The 25,002-nt window shown below is 30.3% G+C and overlaps 1 protein-coding gene and 1 long non-coding RNA gene across 2 annotated transcripts; both read left to right on the top strand.

Moving 5' to 3' along the window:
• The first annotated feature begins 2,154 nt into the window (after window positions 1–2,154).
• Window positions 2,155–21,303, top strand: LOC145321979 (uncharacterized). The gene is made up of 17 exons (XM_080163702.1): window positions 2,155–2,348; window positions 3,416–3,542; window positions 5,193–5,270; window positions 7,406–7,508; window positions 7,937–8,013; window positions 8,503–8,601; window positions 9,064–9,149; window positions 9,538–9,647; window positions 15,669–15,715; window positions 15,933–16,005; window positions 16,284–16,369; window positions 16,607–16,648; window positions 17,090–17,140; window positions 17,499–17,646; window positions 19,003–19,083; window positions 19,605–19,636; window positions 21,164–21,303. Exons 1-16 carry the CDS (start codon window positions 2,297–2,299, stop codon window positions 19,629–19,631), a joined length of 1,287 nt encoding a protein of 428 aa, XP_080019828.1. The 5' UTR covers window positions 2,155–2,296; the 3' UTR covers window positions 19,632–19,636; window positions 21,164–21,303.
• Window positions 21,165–24,343, top strand: LOC145321980 (uncharacterized). The gene is made up of 3 exons (XR_013880471.1): window positions 21,165–21,331; window positions 21,727–21,867; window positions 24,232–24,343. It is a non-coding gene; the product is annotated as an uncharacterized LOC145321980 (long non-coding RNA).
• The last annotated feature ends 659 nt before the right edge of the window (window positions 24,344–25,002 follow it).

Genomic DNA, 25,002 nt, shown 5'->3' on the forward strand with positions numbered 1-25,002 from the left:
GACTGCCTGTTTTATGTGCTATTGTGCTTTCCCTCCCTATTATGATAACTTGTTTAATAACCATAAAACTAATCCTTATCATTATCTATTGTTTATTAGTAGCGAAGCTACTTTTTCATTTTTTATTCAATCTAGAAATATGATTTTTTAAACAGCTGTTTGAGATATACGGCTTATTTTTTTCAAATGTGTCGCTGAAAATTAGAATCCACCCTATAACTCATTTGGTCATAGATCTGTCCCTTTTTTAAATTACTTCCATGGCCTAATTTTTAAGCCCAAGTAAATAAATGATGTTAAAAACAGGTTTTACGTTTTTCTTTCCTTTATTAGTGACTTTTTTTCTCTCTCTGACATTTTTAGAATTTCAAAAAATTTAAAATATCCAAACTGTATACATCGAAAATCTTAAAGACCCAAGGGGATATAAATGGATTTTATTAAGACTATTTCTTTACCCGAAGATCTTAATTCGAAGATTTTTGAAATATTTTTGGATGATTTTAAAAAACCTTTTTTTCGTAACTTTTGTTTAACTCATTCGTGACGAACTCCCAAATTTCAAGTTTTAATTCACCGGGCTTTATCAGAAAAGATTTTTTCAATAATTACTTAGCAGTAATCAAAAAGTAAGGTGTCAAATTGAAAATCTTAAAATTTTTGTTCATAATGGAATTTTTTCATTTTTGTTGCGTTTTAGTACCTTAAAACCAACTTGATTTCAATAAAAAAAAACTTAAATTACTTCAAAAATAAGAGGCCTGCATATCTAAATTATATATGTAGATCATTTTACATTTACTACTTACATAAAACACCGACTAGCTATTCTTTAAAAAATTCAAAAAAAAGTTAGGACACGTTCTTTAAAAAAGACCTTCGGGAAAAGAAATGGATTTTTCTTACTGAAAATTTAAAATGTGTTTATATAGGAATGAAAATTTTTATCTTTTACTCCAATATGTTTGGCTATTCCATTAACTTTTACATTTATGAGTCTTGGTGCTTATTGCTGTTCTCATTCTTGTTTTATCTTTTCATAATTGCAATCAATAATTAGAGGGGAGGGGGTGTCTCTATTTGATTATGCCTATAAAATCTATGCATACTACATTGATATATTTATCTGATAAAATGGACAGATGAAATTGTTAGAAATTTATTATTTCTGACCATTAATAATAAATTCACATAATTTTTTTTGTGCATCGCTATTTATTAATGTTTTCATCCTTGTTTCTCTTGCTGAGGATAAATATCAACACGTACTGAACTTATATAATCTGTGATTCACGGTCTTATTTAACAAAAATAATTTAATATTATTTTCTCGAATCCGGTGTATAGGAACCGGTTCTCATCCATACGAAAAAACTATGTCTAGCATCGTATTATATCCAGCTTTCTACGAATATAAAAATGTACAATCATAAGAATAAAACCAGTTTTTTTAGCCAGTGCCTTCGGCACCTCGGGGCTAAAAAAATTAGTTTTATTCGCATAATTGTACATTCTATATCCACGGAAAGCCGTTTATAATACGATGCGAGAAATAACTATTATCAATAAAAATGTTGGTTTTAAGGTACTTTCATGCACCATTGTTTCAATATCTCATATAATTATATGTGGGGTCGAACCCTAAACTACATATATGTATAATTTTATATGACTTACATGCATTAATACCAGAGAACTTAAGAGATAAGACAATGGAGGTTCATTTAGATTTAAATTATTGTTGAAAAAGTTTTGATGCTAACAGTTTTTAAATCCCCAAAAATTTAATAAAAGTCCCTAACTTTTCAAGCTTACGAATAAGAGATGTTTCCATAAAACTTTGGGCACCATTATAACTTTGAGTTCAATGTTCCCTCCCTCCTTGATTAACACTAAACAAACAAAGGTATAGTTAAACTATAACAAATAGTCTTATCTTTCAGCACCTATGTAATTCACAGGGAGGGAGGGGACATGGGACGGAAAATTATACTGGGACCCAAAGTTTTATTATCTCGTTATCATATTCATTAGTTCTAACTTTTCAACCAATAATCTTAATTTGCTGTTTTTTTTTGTTTATTATCATTGAGGATATATATCAATTGTCTTATCCCTTATGTGTCCCTGATAATTCAAACTACTAATATCAGTTTCAAAGAATTATTCGTTGTGATTCGTTATTAGTCATGTTATCAACCTTTAATTAGTATCATGAATAACAGACGATAACTTTTTATCTCTGCTCGGACCCCAAAAAACTGTTAAAATATTATTAAAATTATTGTTATTTAAAATGAAAGAAAATGGACTTTTATGGTTATTTGTGCAGTGTTTTATATACTCAGGCATTTGAAATATAATTTACAAATAATTTATAATCACATTTTAATAGCAAACTAAAACGTGTAGTTGGTTAGTTAATTTAATTTATTTTAAATAGCCAAAACAATTTAAAGACGTAAATTTAAAAACAAAATAGCATAAAACCATGGTGGTTCCCGAGACCTTAACTGAAATAATTTACTATACGACAGTAAATTCAAATTATTTAAGTGTTTTTAAAAGCGAAGCTTTTCTATAATTAGGGTCGGTCCGTCCGTCCGTCCGTACGTCCGTCCGTACGTCCGTCCGTCCGTCCGTCCGAGATAGATAGCTTTTATTCATTAATTTAGGCATGTTAAAATTGTCCTATCGATTTCAAACTTTGCATGATGATTCCTGTAGTAGTTGGGCACGATTTAGAAAGCGTAGCAACTCTATAATCATGACCAAAATGTCCGTACGTCCATTTTAAACATGTTGATTTTTTTACTTTTTTAACAACAAATTTTTATGTGATCTTATAATCCGATTGGTCTGATTTTTGGTATATTGATTCCTGGGAATACAAAGTATAATGTAATGAGCGAAGCAACTCTATAATCAGATCCTAAAAATGTTAGTATGTCCATAAACATTATCCTGAATCAAGCGTTTTTAAAAAAAAATTACTCACAATTTTGCTTTGACTCTTATACATTTATATTATGATTATTCAGTTCTGACACTATACAAGTGTTAATGTCCGTTTGTCCTACCGTTTCAATGCTTCGCTTTTATGGATGTTGTCATCCTTGTTTTATATATATTTTTTTTTAAATTGACATATTTTGCGTTATCAGGGCTTGGTGAAAAATACGTACAGCCGAGCCTTGCCATCCTTTTATTATTATAGAAAAAAAAACTTATTTCTTGCCGTGTGTGGCTCTTTCTACAACAGGGTACTATTTCTACTGGGCTTTTTTTTACCATGTACTTGAACTAAAATAAGTTTTATAAAAAAATAATTCATAGAAAAGATCATTTTTTTTCTGAATGCAATATGAAAGGACCACCATTGATTTTCATAAATCTAAATTATATCAAACTATAGGAGTCCTAAGTACAGTAGCTGGAAACGTACAAAATAATGTACAATCTGATGAAAAATTAGTGTACGTGACGTACGGGAGCACCCATCAGTTTAAGCCCTGCTCAAGAAGGGCCTGGTCCTTCTGCACGTGAGTAGAAATTGATGTAGAATACGTGGATATTGTGAGAGATTCTCTCGCCTACTCTGATAAAATTTTTCTTACAGCTGGCTAATATAACAATACCCTCCATCCATCTATTTGCCAAATCCCCTTCCCTCCTACTCGAGGAACGTACTGGCCAATAAATGGGGACGACAATTTTCACCTGCCATATGCATACTTATAATTTCTACATTTTCTATATTCATTTAAGCAGAAAAGTCGGGTTAATAACAAAAATTGCTTGTTTTATATGGTTTAACTTCCAAAAGTTTTTATTTAAAGCAAAGCTTTTTATATTTAAGAATGTCCATCCGTTCATAGTGGAGAGCTCTTATACTTAGAATCAGTGGCGTACGCAGAGTTTTGTCAAAATTGTTTACACCCCCCAATACACCCCTTATTTGTCCTACCGATTTTTTATGAAGATTTTGTAACAGTTTAGAAAGCGTAGCAACTATATGATCATCATAAAAAAATTCCGTAAGTCTATTTTAAACATGTTGAATCAAGTGATAAAATTATGCTATTCTTTTTATTTTTTACTTTATATTTTTAAATGCTTTTTTGACAGATTTGTTTATTAACAAGTCTTATAAATTGCAACTGAATTATTTTAAATATATTAATAAAAAATCCTCCAACTTATGTATGAACAAGGATGACAACATCCATAAGTAGCGAAGCACAAAAAATCGTAGATTGGAATACGTACAAGTAGATTAAAAGGGTATTTATTAAAATCAAGAATAGATTTATTGGATAAAATAAACACGAAACCTTGTTTTATTATGTATGATGACGATAGTCAAAGTAAATTACATAAAAGATGCTCATAACAATGGGAAAATTTATTTTGATACTGATATCCCAAAAAAGTTTGAAAATTGGATAAAAAAACAAAGATATGGGAAAATATGTAAAACATATCAAAATAGCCAAAAACCTGATTAAAGGCAGCCTGGCCGCCATGGTTGTTTTCTTAAAACAACAGAAAATTTAATCTTTATATCCTTAATTTAAAAGAATTAGGAAAAATGGACCATATACACTGAAGATAAGGAGAAAAATGTGAAAAATATAAAAATAGCCTAAAACCTGCTAAAAAGGCAGTCTGACCGTCATGTTTGTTTTCTTTCAAAGACGGGAAATTTAATTTTGATATCTATAATTGAAAAAATTTTGAAAATCAGGCCATAAACACTGAATTTATGGAGAAAATTGTGAAAAATATGAAAATAGCATAAAACCTGCTAAAAAGGCAGTCTGGCCTTCATGGATGTTTCTTTTAACGATGGGAAATTTAATTTTGATATCTATAACTGAAAAAATTTTGAAAATCGGACCATAAACACTGAAAATATGGTGAAAAATGTGAAAAATTTAAAAATAGCCTAAAACCTGCTAAAAAGCGGTCCGACCGCCAATGATGTTTTATAGTCAATTGTGCTCCTTAATGATGGGAATGTTGTAAAAAAATTTCAGCATTCTATCTTTTATAGGAGCTGAGTAAATCCCATTTCCCCCATAGCGTTACGGACGGACTGACGGACGGACGGACATAGTGAATTATAGAGTAGCTTCGCTACTAAAAATCTTCTAAAATTGATGTGCATTTATGTTTTTATTTTTTCATAGTTGGAGCCGGGAGGGAGTAGAAGAATGTTCTTCGGGGCCATCGGCTTCTGTAATACAACAAACTATTTGTCAAATTAGGTAAATATGACTCTTGGTATATTTACGAGTACGAATATGATTCGAAATCTATCCATTACAGTTTCGATACTAATGAACTTAATGTCTGTCTGTCTGTCAATTTAGTTAAACTCTTTATTATTACAAACCTTATTCATCAAAACTATATTAGTCAATTTTCAATAACAAGAATTTATTTCTGTGTAAAATCCATTTTTGTACAATAAAGAATAAGAATTTATTGCCATTTTAACGTTCCTAGTATGACAAATAAAGATTTGATAGCCACTTTAAGTTTCTAATTAAAACAAGGACCTAAATAAAGGTTTCTAAATAAAGGGGCCAAGGAACCTACTCATAACATTTATTGACAGAATAACTTTATGATGAATAAAAAGCCCATAGAGATTTTTAGACCTTTAGCTATTATACAAGATTGAAGAGGAGGGGGGGGGGGGGGGGGTCGTATTTAATAAGCAATTTATTATGGTTTGTCTACACTGCATGATAGACTCGAAATAAAGTATTACCAAACTTTACCAATAAACTGTAAATAAATATGATAAATATACAAGCAAAATAACAAGTTAATGTTGAATTTCAATTCCTTCTCGTCCCTTCTTAAGCATAAAATGAATTTGAAAATTTTGAAAATAGATTTTAATTTCCTTATAAGGATGTTGTTTTTATATGTCGTCTTTATGACAGGTAAATATTTTATAAATATATTTCTTAAATTATTTATAAAAGAAAATATTATACAATAATATCAAATTAAATTAAAAGTATTTCAACTTGTTTTATTTTTTTTGGTACTAAACTCATCCCTGACTTGAATGAAAGAAAAAGTTTGTTTTGAATCAGTTTGCAGAAAGAACATAATAATAAAATACACAATAGTCTCTTTGTGAGTTTAAATTTATAACATTATTTTTTGTTAATGAATTAATGAAAATTATTTTGTTTAAAATTTGATTAAATGACATCTCGTATAATATACTTTACATTCCATCTTAAAAATAAATCTGTAAGGTGTATATATATGTTTAGATATCTGTAAACCACCAATTTATGACTATTGATTTTTGATCAGCTGTAGGTTTCAATACTAGATGTTTTTTTAAGTAGCGCAGCTACTCTAAATCTAGAGAATAAATCTAATTTCGCTTAGAATTTACTTTTAGGTGTTTTAAACATTGTAAATTAAAGATTTTATTTTAATAATTAATATTTTACAACAATATCTTCTAAAAACTGCGAGGAAGTTTGATAAAATTACATTTATTTTGCAAGCTTGTTTGAAAATATTTCATTATTTTTATAATTCTGACAAAATAGATTTTCTGTTTAAATAAATAACATAGCCACAAAAAGGTTTAAGTAGTTATTGAAATATTCTATTACTATTCTTGCTAATTAAATATTCGTTAACTATGTTTAATTTGCATTTTTAAAATAGACAAGAAAAATATCCTACTTAAATGCTAATTTTATGAAGTTATCTTAAACCTTTTCCAAAAGTTTGTTTTATAAAACTTTTTTATTTTTCATTGATTTTATTGATTATATAGGTTAAAAATATCAAAAGTATTTTTCAAAGGCTATAGATAAATTTTGATTAATTTCGATTTTTGATTTTTTAAATTTTTTAAAAAATCTGCAAGAATATGCATGTCTATTCAAAGAATAGATTATATAAAAAAACAAAATTAAACATATTCAGGCTATCAAAAAGAAAAAAATATTCTTTTTTACCATTAAATCGCAAATATTTAAAATCATTAGATTTTAAGCTTATTTTGCATGGAAACACATTTTTTCAGTTATTTTTTCTCAACAATTGATCTTAAATGATTATTACTGAAAACTTTTATGAAAATGTTATTATCCAAAACTTCAAATAAAGGAAATAATTGCCGTTTTCAAAAATGTGTGCAAAAAGTTGCCAATATCTCGTTAGAAGGGACTTAATTGATTTGAATTCTTACTGCTTATGAGTTAGTGGACTATAAACTATTAGAAAAGTATCACTTTAAGGTGAAATTTTGAGGGTCAACTTTTTTTCTTTTAAAATTCGCAGTGTCTAATGTCCCGATCTTTTACGGTAAACCATTTTCTAATAAGTCGCAAATTTCATTCCATATTTTATATTTTAGTGGAAGTAGATGGCTGGATGATTGTGTTCTAGAAGTGAGAAATATGACTGATAGTAAAGCAGGGGTCTGGTCACTTAATATTCTCCTTGGTAATTCAGAAGAGGTAACAAATTAATGTATATAAAATATAGGCAATAAATTTAATACCCTTTAATGGTCAGACACAATAATATTTATAAGGATTTCCTAGCATATAATTTATGTTTATAAATTTTTACATAATACTTATCTAAAAATATAAATGACACATTTTTTGACTATTTCTTGAAAGCTTACCCTTTAAAATTAAACTATTTATTATCATATTAGATAAAATGAAGTAATAACTTGACCTTTTTCCATGATTTGTACACTTTCTAAACAATAATGTGTTCTGGTTGTTTCTGCACTTTATTCCTATTGCCCAAATTAAAGTATTTTTATATTTATTAGATTAATAAGTATTAAACAATAAGGTAATTAATGCTACTGAAAATATGGCAGGAATCTAATATAAATAATATTCATATTTAATTTTGATATTATGTTTAGCAAGAATTTGTGAAATGTGAGGAAAAAATCTCAATAGCTTATCCTGCTAAAGTTTCAATGACAAAGCTACCTTACAGGTTAGTTTTAAACAAGCTTTGCAATTGTTGAACAGTTACACTTGCAAAGCCTTTTCATTACAAAAACAATATGCATAATTTTGTGGGTATTAATATTAATTTTCTTTTTCTTATGTTTGGATAAAATAATTTTATTTATCACATCGTATTATATGTAGATATCTTTCTGCAGTCAATAAAATGGAAAAAAAAATAAGATTAAAACTAGCTTTTTAGCCCTGATGGGTGGAAGCTACAGACAAAACTGGTATTAATTATATTATTTTTATTTAATTTTCAGGGAAAATTGTCTGTAATACAATGCTCTATATGATTTTTAGTATTGCCGAAAACCAGTTCTAATCCAGCGGATATTAATCGGCTTTAAAGCCATATTGGAAAAATTTTACCATCTAATAAAATCACATATACATAGGGTATAAGAATGAAATAAAGACAAAATTAAATTCTCAATTGAACTACTTTGAACATAAATCATTGTTTATTTAGTATGATAGTTGGGGAGCCTTATGTTGTACAATGTACAGCTGATAGTACAAATCCACCACCAGTTATCAAATCATTTGTCAAGTCTGAAAATAATACAAGGTTTGTAAATGTATAGCTTCATTAAAACAAAAAAACATTTTCTGACCCTTTTCCCTGTTTATCTTCTAAGTTTAATATCATACATAACTTATTTTACATTTTAAAACTAATAATAGTATTATAACCTTAGTTGGTCAATCTAATACAAATCCATGCAAATCTTAAAAAATTTCTAGCAGACAATTTAGTCACATATAGTTCATTATAATGAAACATGCAAAAAACTTTTTGACAATACAATTTTCCCAAGAAATGTTTTATCAAGTGAATTTGAATTATTGCTGAATTATTGTACAATTCAACTGGAAAAATAACTGCAATTTTGTACAAAAATGTGTACACAATATAATCAATAACTTAAATGAATTGTTCTGACTATATTTTTTGCACAAACTTTTTAAAAGGGACAGATAATAATATATAGGAAATCTTCTTCTAAACACCAATCATCAATTAATCTAGATATCTTGAAGAGGCAACAGACAGACAAGGAAAAAGAGTCAATATTTTTCAGTTTACACCTGAACTACAAGAAGCTGGAAGTATAGGTAAAACAAGATAGACTCTGGGAATTTTCTTTCAATTTCAAAACGATTGTATGATTAAATTCATATAAATTTCATATTATGCTGCTACGGCAAAGAAGGGCTGATACTTTTTACCGAAAAAAGGTACAACTCATTAACAAGCACACTAAAGACAAGAATGATACAATCAAAGGGTTGGTTGAAAGAATATTTGGAAAATTATTAAGTATTTTGACCCATAATAAATCTGTAAATAAAGTATGACTATATTAGAATAAAATATAGGATTAAATCTACTTTCTATCTGTCTAACTAAATCAGTAACTGAATATATCTTAGTGATTGATTTTGGTTAACAATAAAAATTAGAACTAAGAAAATCTATGTATATACCTATTTATTATTCTAGAGGTATGGTGCACCTTAGAACAAGATATTGGGTATGATGTGCTACGCCATGATGCTGCTCTCACCTCAACTGTAATATTTCCTCCACAGCCACCAACTCATCCATTAAAGGTATGCACTATATGTTAGATCTGAAATCATTGTGATGAAATACAATTTCAATATTGTAAGGTAACTTACATGACATCTAAAAAGTTATGGTGGACATGAAATTATATTAGAACAACTTATTGAAATTTCTATTTGACTTAAATTTTATTTCACATTCTAAATGTTTTGTATGAACTAACTAGTATTCTGATTCTAATTGTTAATGAGACAAACAATATTGCTTAGCAATAAAGTAATTTAACATTTATTCTATATATTTTGTTTCCCTGTATCATGGGATAGAACAGCTTCCTGAAATATTGAAGTCTAACCTCTTTATTGAGAGAACGACTATCTAGTAGTTGTTTGTTTTTAATTAAAGAGAACCTTACAGTCTACAATGATCAATGAATTAAGATCAATTATAAAATATTTTTTTTATTTATTCACAAATTTACATCATTTAAAGATGATTAAAAAATTTATCAACTGGTTTGAATATCTATGTCAATAATTAGTAAGTTTGTGCTACTGATTTAATAATCTCAATGAGTCGAAGTGCATTTTCACACAGATTGGGTTTTAAGGTAATAAGATAAAATTAAAGATGACAAGTTTTAACCCTTACAGATCGGGGGGGGGGGGGGGGGGTCATATTGACCCCCCCCCCTCTAGTTTTTTCAATGTCATTTTTTTTGTAGGTGAGATAGAGAGTTGTGACTTCATGACTTTTTAAGTTTAGTAATTATACGTCGGCAAGAGTTGATTTTATTAGGATATCTGGTCTGTGTCGGTCGTGGTGTCCGGTCAAAGTCGGTTGGGTAGCACAAAAATTAAAAAAAAATTCTAAATAAATCTTAATTTCTACATTATGACTTTTGTGTATAAGGTAGAAACCTAAATTTTTTTTGGTGAATACTGACCTTATGAGAAAAGTGGTGTTATGACCGTTTGACCGCACCCTGACCGACTTTATGACCGATTTTTGTCCGGCTTTTACTACAGACATTTATCATGAATATTGTGGCTTCTATTACAGCTAGAGACCTATAATATTTTTTTGGTAAATCCTTGAGCAACAGTAAACAGATAAAAATATTAATTGGTGCCGCCAACTGCCGTTTTACCGCCGTAACCGCCGAAAATGGCGGTTTCCGTTATTTGCCGTTTTTCGGCGATGATCAGAAAAAGTATTTTTTTTGTTATGAAAAATAAAATTTCGTCCTAAAATTTTGTAATCCTAGCTGCAAAATTGGCCGCTCTACAGCTGTTTTAAAATTTAGCGGCTGGCCGCTAAAAAGCGGCTAAGGAGCGGCCTGACTGCTATGACTAGAAAAAGTAATTTTCTCTAAAAATACACATGAACCACCAGAAAAAAATTTTACGTCTTTATCTGTAACAGAAGCCGAGATAGAGGGGGGGGGGGTCAATATGACCCCCCCGATCTATTAAGGTGGGAATTGGGGCCCGATCTGTAAGGGTTAACAAAAAATCAGAAATAGATTTTAATGTAATTATTTGGCAAGTTTATGGGCTAGAGTTGTCCACTGAATATTCCTGATGATGTGAAAAGCATGGAGACCAAGATCAGTCATGCCAAGCAGGGATAGTCCAAACCAGAATCCAAGTTGGCTACCTGGAAAATGACATGTCCCAATATGTTATTTTGACTAGTTTTAGTTCTTTTATGATTCAATGCTTAAACATTTCAAGAGTAAAAATTTGAATTTTAATCAGACGAAGTACCAAGACAAGTGCACTTAAAACTCTCTAATACTTTACATATTATTATGAAACAGAAAAGAATTAAAGTAAACAATCTCAAAATTAATTCAATTTCCTAACTCATCACAACATTATTGCTAGATCATAATAGTAATGAAAAGAAGTTGTATCAACTTTTTTGCTTTTTATTTAAGATAGCTAGCCGGTCCTTTCAGTAAGTAGTAGATGTAAAATTTTTCATAGAATTCAGATATGCAATCGGTTTTTTTGTAGACCTCTTATTTTTTAAGTAATTTAAGTTTTTTAAAAAAATAATTAAGTCGGTTTTAAGGTACTAAAACGCAACAAAATAAAAGAAGAAAATGGCCAGTATGAACAAAAATAGTAAGATCTTTAATTTGACACCTTACTTTTAAAATTCTGTTGAGTAATTATTGAAAAAATCTATTTTTTTAACCTCGGTTTAATAAAAACTTTAGACCTAAATATTTTCTCAAACAGACATAAAAAACATGGGTTCATATATACCTTTAGAATCAGAAAAATATTACGAATCTATTCTAAGCAAAATTGAAAAAGTTTTATAAAACTATAATAAAAAAAATAAGTTTATTTTAAGAATCATAATTTTCGGCTTTAAAGGGTTAGCTTAAACCAAACCTGAAAAAAACCTAAACAAAAGACAATGCAATGTAGCAGATATTTTTTAAACACAAGAAACAATAATGTATTTTTAACTTCATTGTTTTGAAGTTTATAAACAGACTGATGCATATTTGTTCATAATTTTTCATTCTTTACATGTTCTTTAATATCACTATTTTTTGTAGTATCTATTGTATATATTGTATGAATGTTCTCCTTTTTTTCTGGCAATTATATAGGTTAATTTTATAGATTAAGCTTCCCGATTCGTCAATTTTTGCGATTTGTGATTGGCTAGTTTAGTAGTTACAATTCTTAAAATAACTTTTTTATTTTTTCTATTTTTTATTACAATTTTTTTAAACTTTTTCAATTTTGCTTACAATGGATTCATATTATTTTTCTCATTCTAATGGTATATATGAACCCATATTTTTTATGTCTGTATGAGAAAATATTTAGGTTTAATGTTTTGATTAAACCGAGGTTAAAAAAATAGATTTTTTCAACAATTACTCAACAGAATTTTAAAAGTAAGGTGTCAAATTAAAGATCTTACTATTTTTGTTTATACTGGCTGTTTTCTTCTTTTATTTTGTTGCGTTTTAGTACCTTAAAACCGACTTAATTATTTTTTTAAAAAACTTAAATTACTTAAAAAATAAGAGGTCTACAAAAAAACCGATTGCATATCTGAATTCTATGAAAAATTTTACATCTACAACTTACTGAAAGGACTGGCTAGCTATCTTAAATAAAAAGCAAAAAAGTTGATACAACTTCTTTTGAAACTTACCAATGTCAACCAGAAAATTAGAAAAATCATAGGTCACAATTTTCTCAGTATGGGGAACTTCTTTTGCAAAGCTGATCTTGATTGAATTGCCGAAATCTGGGTAGGTTTTTCTGAGTCTTGCTGTAAATATTGTTAAATTACAGGGATGGGTACTCATATCATCAACTAGAATGTCATCACCATAAACAAAAGGGTTAACAATATTCATATATGCTTCAATATCTGTAACATTAACAACCTGTGAGCATTGGCTAGAAGCAGACATCCAGGGAATATTGCAACCTAAATGTTGCTTTACAGTACTTTGAACCTGTTCATCAACACATCTTGCAAACATATTGTCCTTGTAGTCTACACAATGGTCAGGGTTGTTTGGATCAAAATGAGACATTTTCTCTATGTCAATCTCATACCAATGGCGGTTCTCTGCATTTGTCAAAATGCTTTGACCTCTTAATGATTTTCCATGAAATCTGTAAAAAGTTTTCAGACTTTTGTCAGTGATGTAGATTCTAAATTCTCTGATTGGTTTGAAATAGAACTCAAGGGCATTTTTTATGTCATATTCTTCCAGTTCCCAGCAATAGCCCCATATTTCAATATAAAATTTCATCTTTAATTTGTGGGTACCCTCTTCTGAAGAAGAAGTTGATATCCCACCTTCTGAAGATACACTTGATATTCTCACTGAGCCCCCTAGCCTGCAAGAAATCAAGAAAGCGTTAAAGACTCTCAAGAATAACAAAGCTGCTGGTCCTGACAATATTCCTGCTGAAGTATTAAAAGCCGACATAGAACTCTCAGCCAAGTCCTTTTTACCCCTCATACACAAAATCTGGAATAATGAGATTTGTCCCGAGGACTGGAAAAATGGTCACATCACCATTTTACCAAAAAAAGGAGATTTGACTCAATGTGGAAATCATAGAGGAATCATGCTTTTATCAGTTCCCGGCAAAATTCTAAGCAGAATTATTCTAAGCAGGATCAAAACTAAAGTTGATGAAAAGCTTAGACCAAATCAAGCTGGTTTTAGATCAAATAGATCAACAATTGATCAAATTACAACACTTAGAATAATAATAGAACAATCTAAGGAATGGAACTCTCAGCTTTTTGTAAACTTTATAGATTACAAAAAAGCATTTGACTCACTGGACAGAACATCACTGTGGAAGATCTTGAGACACTATGGCATCCCAATCAAGATCATCAACATTATCAAATCTATGTACGAAGATGGTGGTGGTAAAGTGATGTTCAAGGGGAAACTGTCTGATCTGTTTGTTATTAAAACTGGGGTCAGACAAGGATGTCTCCTTTCCCCTTTTCTCTTTCTCCTTGCTATAGACTGGATCATGAGACAGTGTGAAGCAAGAGATGGTATTCAGTGGACCGTTACTGATCATCTTAATGATCTGGACTATGCAGATGATATTGGTTTACTCTCTACAACCAGACATCAAATGCAGAGAAAGACGAATAGGATTGCAGAAACTTCCAAGAAAATTGGATTAAATATAAATGTTCCCAAAACTAAAATCCTTAGAATAAATGCCACATCTCAAGAACCAATAAAGATTGGCGACATTAATTTGGAAGATGTTAGCACATTTGAATACTTAGGCAGTAAAATTGATGAATATGGTGGAACAAATGCAGATGTTAAGGCTAGAATATGTAAAGCTAGATCAGCTTTTGCTTGCCTAAACAATATCTGGAACTCAAGAACCATCTCTGTTCGCACAAAGTTAAGACTTTTTAACTCAAATGTCATGTCTGTTCTGCTCTATGGAGCTGAAACATGGTTTCTAAATAAAACCCATGAGACTAAGCTCCAGACTTTCATCAACAAATGCCTGAGAAGGATTCATAAAATCTTCTGGCCTAACATCATATCAAATAAAGATTTGCTTCTGAGAAGTGACATGAATTATATAAGATCAGTGATAAAGCAAAGAAAATGGAGATGGTTAGGACATACCCTAAGAAAAAGTCCCCAAGATATTACTAGGCAGGCCTTACACTTTAATCCCCACCAGGGGAAAAGGAAACCAGGAAGGCCAAGGAACACCTGGAGGAGAGAGTTGGAGAAAGAGATGATTGATTTGAAGATGGAATGGAGTGATGCTGTTGCCTTAGCAAAGGAAAAGAAGAATTGGAGAGACCTTGTCCGTAGCCTATGCCCATCATAGGGCTACCCAAGGCATAAGTAAGTAAGTAATACTTATCTATAATTCTACTACTTTCCTCCAACTCATTGACATGCAAACCAGTATGATTTTGTGTGGATACATCTAGAACTAAATCCAGCATTTCATCAAAGGTTTTGTTAAGATCATCACCCCAAGAGAGTTGTTCTTTCTCCCCAATGTTCTTAACACCTTTGAGAAAGTAGCTTGTTTTTCTATAACCAAATTCTTGAACTTTGCCCTCATTTATCTGATTTAGAGGGCAGACTGTTATAAGTGGTAAAGGGTCAATAGTTGAAAGTGCAGTAGTTAAAGAAACATCTGCAAGTGGAGGATTTGCCAATTTCTCCAGGCTATGGTTAAGCTGAAGAAAAAATATTATTGTGGATATAAGTATTACCACTATTTTGAAAATTGATTCTTTGTCCATTTTGTAATTCTTGTTTGCAAGTGTGGAGACCAACTGTTGAATTAATAACACTCTAAGCAAACAGTTCATATAAATAAATAATATAAAATTACTAGTAATGGCTTGCTTGTTAAAAGCAAAATAAATAAATTACGTATTTTATTGAAGTCCTATACAATTTAATTAAATTTTCTACAGTGTCCTTCCTTCTGAAAAATAAAATATTACTTATATTAGACTAATGAATTGCATGATAATGATAGTATAATTTTCAGGCAGAGGTGTTGGTAAATGAGACAGCAGAAATAAGCTTTGTTGTTAGGTAAATTCTACTTTTGGAATTATTTTTTTTTCAATTAAAGCTGTGTTTGGCACTTTAATTTACAAGAAGGTCAAATTTACATTAGTTTGTGTAGCATTAAAGAGTAGCATTATTTTAATTTTGACATGCTTCAGATTGTTCTAAAAAAGAATAGGTAGGATGTTGTTCTGTATATCTGTTTGGCACCTAAAAATAAAAAAAAATGTTGTGTATTCAGGTCACTTCCAGTACCAACCCTGGCAGACATCTCATGGCATTTCGTTGGTCCTAATTCATCTACCTCTTTTCAGGTAAGACACTAATATGTCACGCATTTTGTGTTCCTAGAAAGAGGGAGGAGACTGCATTAGCCTAGAAAACAGACGCAACTAACTGATATACAGATTCAAAATTTTCAAAAGCATACTGTAGTTTAAAATAGTTGGCTCTCCAAAAACTGGATACTGCCAGTTAGAACCAACCAATCAAAAACGTACTCAGAGTCTTTATGTCAACAAAGAACCAAAGGTGTTTAACAAAATTTTGGGCACTAGTTTAATTATAGTACAATTTAGTTTATCATGTTTAGATGATGGGTACAGATGGAAATGAGAACTATAAAATATCTTTACAAGTACTGAAGGAGGATTTAGTAAACATTACTGTAACAATCAGGTATAAAAAATTGTTATAGATGGATTCATTTAAAACAAGGATGATAATATTCATTAAAACAAATTATATTGAAAGACATATGAACAATAACAAATGTAGATTACTAATTTAAGGGGGCTAAATTAAGGATGAAAGCTATGCTTTACGTACAGACGGATTTACGGACCTACCCTTAATATCTATTTGTAGTATTGATTAGCTACTCTGTAATCATTGATTTATTACTGTTTATTTTAGTTGTGTGAGCCCAACAGATAAGGAAATTAATCAATACATAAGGTAATAGATGTTTGTGCAAATATTGTTTGTTATAAAATGTGTTCTAAAAGCTTCTTTTTTCTAACTTTATTTTCCTAGCGGCTACATCAATCCTCTTTCAATATTAGTTGTTTATTATAGGGATTTATTTTCTTCTTTGGGCGATTTCGCTTAGGAGGATGATGGAACCCTTCCCAAAATAGTTAAAAACTTTCCCTTGATCTATAATAAGCTTCACTGTATAGAAGAACAATATCGGTTTAGCTGTTTACAAAATCATTCGCTAAAGATAGACACAAAAACGCATAGACAAACAACCTCTTACTTTTAGCCTTAAGGCTGCCGACCCCTGTCTGTCATACTTTGTTTTTTAGTAAATTATCTATACCTATATCTTGTCTTTGTAAAAAAAAATACCAAGCTTTCTCTAAACAATTATTGTTCCTTAATTTTTGTTTTTAGAATCCAAACAGCGGCTGGTTCCCGAGATTATCAAATTTATCTAAATGTCAGGTAAAGTTAATATATCTACACATAATACATTAATCTATTTAAAAACTCTTTTAATCATCCGTTTGCTTTAAACCTTAGAGGACATAGAAAAAATTATGTTTGAGTTTCACACTTACAATTAATAGTATCCATATTTTTACATAATTCAGTTTAATCTACATTAGGGGTAATTTTGTTTATTATAATTTGTTAATACGATATTGTTTAATTCATAGGCATATCATTATCCATTTATATTGTTTTGGTTTATAATACATCTATTTAGTAATAGAGTAAACAATAGGGGGGGTAAGGGTTAAATAACTGTATGGCCCCACCCCGTGGACCCTGTTACGAATTATTACATTTATATATTTAGTACTGAAGACCCACTGGACCTAGAGAGCTCATCTGTAGCGCATATTATATTGGCTCTGAGTATTGGCACCCTACTTGTCCTTGTTATTGGCATCAGCTTGTTGCTTAATGCCAAGGCAACTGGAAAATGGTGCTTTGCCACGGGAAAGGTATGTTGTATTTGTTTGGTAGCAAAGCAACTCTAATAAGTTTCTATGTCTAATATCTGTCTCTAGCTGTAAATAGATGTGTTATTACATTTCCCTGTTTTACAACTTGTCCTTATTTTCTTTCTGTTCCCTTCTTTTCATAGGGCATTTTTTCATTTTTTGAGATCATTTCTATTTTTAGGGTTGATCCGTACGTTGATTTGTACGTCCTTCAAACGGATAGCTCTTATAATTTATTTTAACATGTTTAAATCATGGCATGTTGATTCCTGTGACCATTAGGTACACTTTAACAAAGGAAAACATTATGTTTTTTTAGATTTAATTAAGGTCCGTCAATGGTAAGTGGGTTATGTTAAGCAATATTATTGTTCCATTAACCCTTAACGGTCGGGGGGGGGGGGGCGTTGAACGCCCCCCCATCCGGTTTTTTCTCATTTTCTGTGTGTGAAAGATAAAGAGCCCAAACTGCTTGACTTTTTAAGTATGGGTATGACACACAACTGAGAGCTGGAATTTTTTGAATATCTCCATCCTGGCGGGCACAGGATGCCAGCAAACCTGGCAGGGTCATCCAGGTAAAGAGCAAAAATATTTTTTTGACTAAAACAAAGCATTTTATCATACCAAAATACTAAAAAATTCTCTAGTAGTACATCCTTATATGAAATACAGGTGTTCAAGTCACTTTCAGGTTCCAGGTATGATCCTGCAGGTCCTGATCCTCCAGGTCTCCAGAAATCTTTAAAAGGCTCCTGTGGCCGCAATTTTTGACTTAGATACTTCAAATTTTAAACTTAAGCTTTTCTTACATGTCTACATAACGTATTAAAATTTCATGAAGATCCGCCGCCATTTTCCCGCCGACCGCCGACTGCGGCGGCTGGCAGCTGCCAAGTACAGCTGCGGCCGCTGAAATTTATATTTTGATATTTCTAATGTAAAATTTACATAAAAATAAACATTTTCTAGGAAAAAATTTTTCTTCTAGCTTCAAAAATAAGAAAATTACAGCCGTTTGAAATTTAAAAAAAAAAAGACCTAAAAACAAAGGTTGTTAAATAAAAGGGTGAAGGAAGCGAAAATTGACTTAGACTTATAAAAGGTCGGAAATTCATTATCAAACAGGGGACTTGCCCTCTAGCTCTAATAGGAACCGAGATAATTAGGGGGGGCGTCCCCCCCCCCCCCCCCCCCGACCGATTAAGGTGCGGCAAGGGGCCCGACTGTAAAGGGTTAAAACAAAACACCCTGTATATATATTAGTAGTTTTTTGTATTCTTTTTTTATTATCTAACCTCCCCTTTTATGGATGCTGCCATCTTTGCTTGTATAATTAAAAAGATTTATGTTGAGACAAAAGAACCAGAGATAACTTTATCTCACCAACAAGAAGGTGATGGGAACAATGGAGATACACAAAATATCTCAGGAATGGTAAAGGGATTCATAAAACAAATTTGCAAATCCCCCAGATGCAAATGGACCACTTTTGATGAAAAAACGTACTTATAATGCTTAGATTAGGTTAGTTTAGGTTAAATAAGTACTAGCAGAGTCCTGTAAGGATGTTATTCCTTTTTAGGCATGAGTAAGAGCACACATAGATTTTATTCATTTAAAAGTACAGCTGCTGAATAATTGGGAGTTTGTGTTTACCTGTACAAAATGTAAGAAAATTGTTTATCTAACTTGAATTAAGTATTTATAGTTTATTTATAAAATTCAATATATGCTATTTTAAGATTTTTTTTTAACTTTGATTCCTTTTTTAAAACAGTAAAAAATGGAAGTGATTTTATGGCCCAAGCTTTACTTTTAATGTTTGTTTTTTTTTATAACAAAACGACCCAGTCAAATCAACCAGATAGAAAAAGTAGGGCTAGGTTTGATTTTATATTTGTAGTCCTGTAACGCATCTTCTCTACAAAACACTTATCCCTTAATCCTTAACGCAGGTGGCCTGCAAGCAACAGATTCTATAAAGCTAATAGGAACATTTAACGATTTTGTTTTTGATAATCATAGAGTTGCTTGACTAACATTCAAAGGAACGCTATATGATATATCACAAAAGGAGAACCAAATAGAAACAAATAAATTCCATGTACCCTAAAGCATTACAGACTGAACGACAGCCCAAATACTTATAGAGGAGATGACATAAGTAAAAAGGATAAGAGAATGAATACTCACCCCAATTTCATTGTAAAATATTACTTCCCCCCTAGTAAAATAATTTGTCTGCTATTTATCTAAACCGTCCGCGGCATTTTGCATCTTAATCATAACCTATTCTATATATGTAAAAAAAAAATAAAAAAAATTTTATCTTATTAATTATTATTATTTTTCTGTAATTTATTATGTTTTTAAAAAAATTTTTAGAAAATATTTAAAATACAATTTGATTTAGAATCTTAAAAAACAAACAGCCGAGGGCGGTCTTAGTGCAGCAGAAAAGTATGTTTCACCTAGTTTAAAAATAGGAGGGTTCACCTTTTATGATCAAAAATTAATTTTTTTCAAATTAGCCTAAATGTAATATTAAATCTAATTAACATGATAAAACTTTAAAATGTTTACTAATAAAAAATTAATAGTTTAGCTCTCAGCCACCAGGTTCGCTAGTTGTCTACTTCAAAGACATACATTAAAACTAAGGCTAAATATTAAATAAAAAATTTCATAACTGAATAATCTAAATAAGTGAATAATCTGTAATGCTATCTATGTTCTTTCTAAGACAATACTCGTTTTTACAATATTTTTAACATTTTCAAGTGATGTTATTTACCCCTCAGGGTTTGGCCCTTTAGTGACAAAAATCCAAAACAAGAAAAATACAGGCAAAATAAAAATTGATGAACGCTTTGATATTCTAGTTCTATATCCAAAGCTAGATGGCACTGGAAAACTGATTATTATAATATACAATCAAATGTTCATATTAAATTTGTAAAAACGTTTATTTATTAAGAAATAAAAGTTAGATAGAATGCAATATAAATCTTATAAGCTAATAATGAGTGTTATGATTAAAGTCAGTAGCAAAGTCATGAAAAATTAATAATATTAATTTTATATTCTTTATTAGATTTCATCAGAATGAATGATAATTCAAAATATTTCTATATCATCCTATAAAAATCAGATGTATGCTTCAAACAGCAACTATAATTGTCTTGAAATTACATTTAATTTTAAGATATTCCCATTTTGAAAAGTGGTGGAATAACATTAAAAATTCAGCGCGGCAATTGCTCAATATAGGCCTCTAGGCCCACTGCCTATTTTAGTCCTTCAAATACCTCGATTCCTCTCTTTTATTATTTTCTCTATGGGAGATGATGATTGGTCAGTAGTGATTTTTAAATATACTTTAGCTTTGTGTCTCTTACAGAAGCCAAGGAATAAATACCATGTCTCTCATAGCAATATTGACAGACCACTGACTCACATTTATAATTGTAGAGTAGCTTGGCTACTAAAAAACAAAATCGTAGTGTTTTTTTTCATAGATGAGGGGGACGTAGAGACTGGGGTTAAGATAGTTCTAGGGGCAGGTGGGGGACAACTGCAAGCACCCCACTCCTTTATGGGTGGGGGCAATAATCAACAACTACCCGCTCCACCCCCTGCCCCCTCAATTACTCCTCCCGTGGAAAGAAGAGCAAGAAGGGAGGTAAGAAGAAATACATTGTAAGAAATGTAACACGTCGTCTTCTAGTAGTCAGATGGGCAAATTAATAAAGTTTATCCAAATAATGGAGAAAAAATTCAATTATCATCCATTGTCCCATTCCTTAGAAATCGCTTAGAGGAAACAAAAAAAGTTGGTAAAAAGACTAACCAAAAGTTAATATTTTTTTTCTTGTAAAAAAGACAGGGAGGATTGGGGGTCAGAGACATATAAATATTGCTTGTCCCTAAAGTTTTATTACTACTTTCTCTCATTATTTTGCTTGAAACCTCATTGTCCTTTTTTGATTAAATTTGGCGGTGTCCAAACTTTTTCAATAATTTTAATTTACATACGGGAAAATTATTATCAAAATTGATATTCTTTTCTTTTTCAAGATTATATATTCCAAGTCTCGAAGTCCTAGTCCAAGTGGGCGAGCCTCCTTTCGGCGCAGTTCGAGTAAACGCTCGTCAACCTCAACTACAATGTCGGGTGGATTACACAGGACCTCGTCAGCCAATGCAGCAGTCAGCAAGGTTGGTAATATCCCTAAATCTCAGATTCTATGTTGTGTTCATTAAAATCTCTAACTGTGGGCAGGTTTTAATCATTTCAAGAGGAGGTTTGATTTACCTTGATATATGAGGGGAAGAAGGGGCCATTGCATTGAAAACTAAGTGGTACCCAAACTTTTATAAAGATGCTTTCCCATTTGTTGGCTTAAAATATTTTCATACGGTTGGTTCAAACTCTCAGTGTTCAAACTTTTAAACAAATTATTTTTTCTGCAAAATTCTTAATTTGGTTTTTCACCATTACCTTATCCTTTAAGATAACTGGGTTGGGTACATATAATTAAAGGGATATTACTAAAAGGTGTGTGTACAAAATACCATTGATATCAGGGTTTAAAATACTGACAGGTTCATTTTTAACCTAATTTGGAAACAATGTGTCAACACTAACAATGCAAATTACAAACCAAAAAAGATGGATTAACAGCCACAGTTATGGAATCTCGACGACAAAGATTTTTTTATCCAATCTTGACAAGTGAGGTATTTTTGGAAAGAGGAATATATATAGAAAACGCCTATGAAAATTAGAAAATCCGCAGAAATCATATTTGCAAGTTATTTGCAAAAATCTGCAATGTTAATTTGCAAAATTAATTTCATGCCTTAAATGACTTATTTAAAAAGAAATCTTTTTATGAAATGTGTTTATTTATAAGTTTAGAACATAATTAAGGCAAAAAAAATTTCTTTAGTGTTACTTTTTTCACCTTATATATGAAAAATGCAGTTTCTCACATTTTATGATAAAAAAAGGTATAGGAACAAAAAATATGTTTTTTCTTGATGTAAACACAATAATTGGCATAAAATCTATCATCCTAAATGTAAAAATCAGATATAGAATCCTTTTTAGAGCAAAAATAGTGCAAAAAGTAACCAAGACATTTTTGCAAAGTATGAAAATCTGAAGAAAATAGTTCTTTTTGCTTTTGATATACATATCAGATAAATGTATATAAAATTAGTGATCAAAAACTATAAAACAAGTTATAACTTTTTCAATCCTATCATTGATTAAAATGCACTTTTAGGTTTACTTATTACCAAAGTAGCACATAAAAACTCTTTTTATTAAGTTATTAAACAAAATAAATTCAAATCAACAATTAGGCGTTTTTCATAATGCAGTAGACCATTTTGTAGTTGGTTTTTTTGGCATTTATTTTGTTTAATTACATCATAAAACGAGTTTGTATGCACTACTTTGGTAATTCTTAAACCTAAAAGTGCAATTTAATCAATGACAGTGTTGAAAAAACTTATAACATGTTTTATAGTTTTTAAGCACTAATTTTATATACATTTATCTGATATGTATATCAAAAGCAAAAAGAACTATTTTCTTCAGATTTTCATACTTTGCAAAAATGTCTTGGTTACTTTTTGCACTATTTTTGCTCTAAAAAGGATTCTATACCTGATTTTTACATTTAGGATGATAGATTTTATGCCAATTATTGTGTTTACATCAAGAAAAATCATATTTTTTGTTCCTATACCTTTTTTTATCATAAAATGTGAGAAACTGCTTTTTTCATATATAAGGTGAAAAAAGTAACACTAAAGAAATTTTTTTTTGCCCTAAGTATGTTCTAAACTTATAAATAAACACATTTCATAAAAAGATTTTTTCTAAATAAGTCATTTAAGGCATGAAATTAATTTTGCAAATTAGCATTGCAGATTTTTGCAAATAACTTGCAAATATGATTTCTGCGGATTTTCTAATTTTCATAGGCGTTTTCTATATATATTCCTCTTTCCAAAAATACCTCACTTGTCAAGATTGGATAAAAAAATCTTTGTCGTTGAGATTCCATAACTGTGCAGCATGAGATAGATAATCGAAAGGAAAAAAATAGTTAGAGTTAAAAACATTAACAAATTAGACATATAGACAGATCTACAAATTAATTATTAAACAGACATACTTATTGACATAACAGACATAAAGATGGACAACTTTAGGATAAAGAAAGACAGTCCATTAAAATAAACTAGAAACAGAGAAGCTGAACCTTAAAAATAAAAAGACACATCTATCGAAAAGGTCAAGGGAGGGAATATAAGGCCCGTAAATTCTACCAGTCCAGTCTTAAAGTTTTAAAATCATGTTTATCCTTCATTCGTTGGCATTAAAAATATCAATTTGGTTATATCAACTAACAATTTTCAACTGATTTTGATCTAGAAGAGGGGTAATTTTAATAATTATTATTGGAGGATTTACATAGATTTAACGTCAATTATGAATTATCCTTTGAGATTCTAGCCGACCAAAAATAAAACCTAAAAACATTTTTGAAAATTGTTATTTTTTAGAAAATAAGTGTAACATCAAGAGAATCCACCTACCCTGTCTGCTGAACATTTGTTTCGTGATTATCGGGGATATAGGGAGAGGTCAATGGTTAAAAAAAAACATATTCCTCAATATGAAAAATTAAGCATAAAACATTATCACACATTATATACTTTACATAACCAAACTTTATCAATTATATATGTTTTAGCAAATTCAGAACTCTATGAATTAATAATTTTTTTAGTTCCATTGATCTCTCCCTGTAACCATGCATGTCTTTTAGTTTTAACCTTTTCTTTGTATCGTATTCAAGGATGTCTATGGGAGGAGGGTAAAAAGCAAGCAAGAACTATTAATTTCAATAATTTGAATAAAATACACAGAAATGATGGTTATTAATATTAATTTAATAATATTAGTCATTTAGACCAAACTTAAGAAATTTTAATTTACCCTTTTTGAAATAAATTGGAAATAAGGGTAGGTGTTTCGTATACCTAACCTGCAAATAGTCCTAACCCTGCGGGGCTTCCAAGTTCCTTACATGACCTAATCTATATCGCCTAGTTAACTCCCTACCCCTCCCCTCATTGCAAAAAAACATAGACATCTTTAATTGTATTATTGTATTCATGTCTATTGTCTAGTACCTGCACTGTCATTGTGAGCTTTTTGTTTAACAGACACTCAAATTTAACAAGGATGACAACATACATAAAAGCGAAGCTCTAAAATGGAAGGACAAATGTACATTAAGACTTGTAGAGTGTCATAACTGACTAAGCAGA

This window comes from Acartia tonsa, chromosome 6 (assembly GCF_053477335.1).
Source record: "Acartia tonsa isolate MP-2025a chromosome 6, ASM5347733v1, whole genome shotgun sequence".
NCBI lineage: Eukaryota > Metazoa > Arthropoda > Copepoda > Calanoida > Acartiidae > Acartia > Acartia tonsa.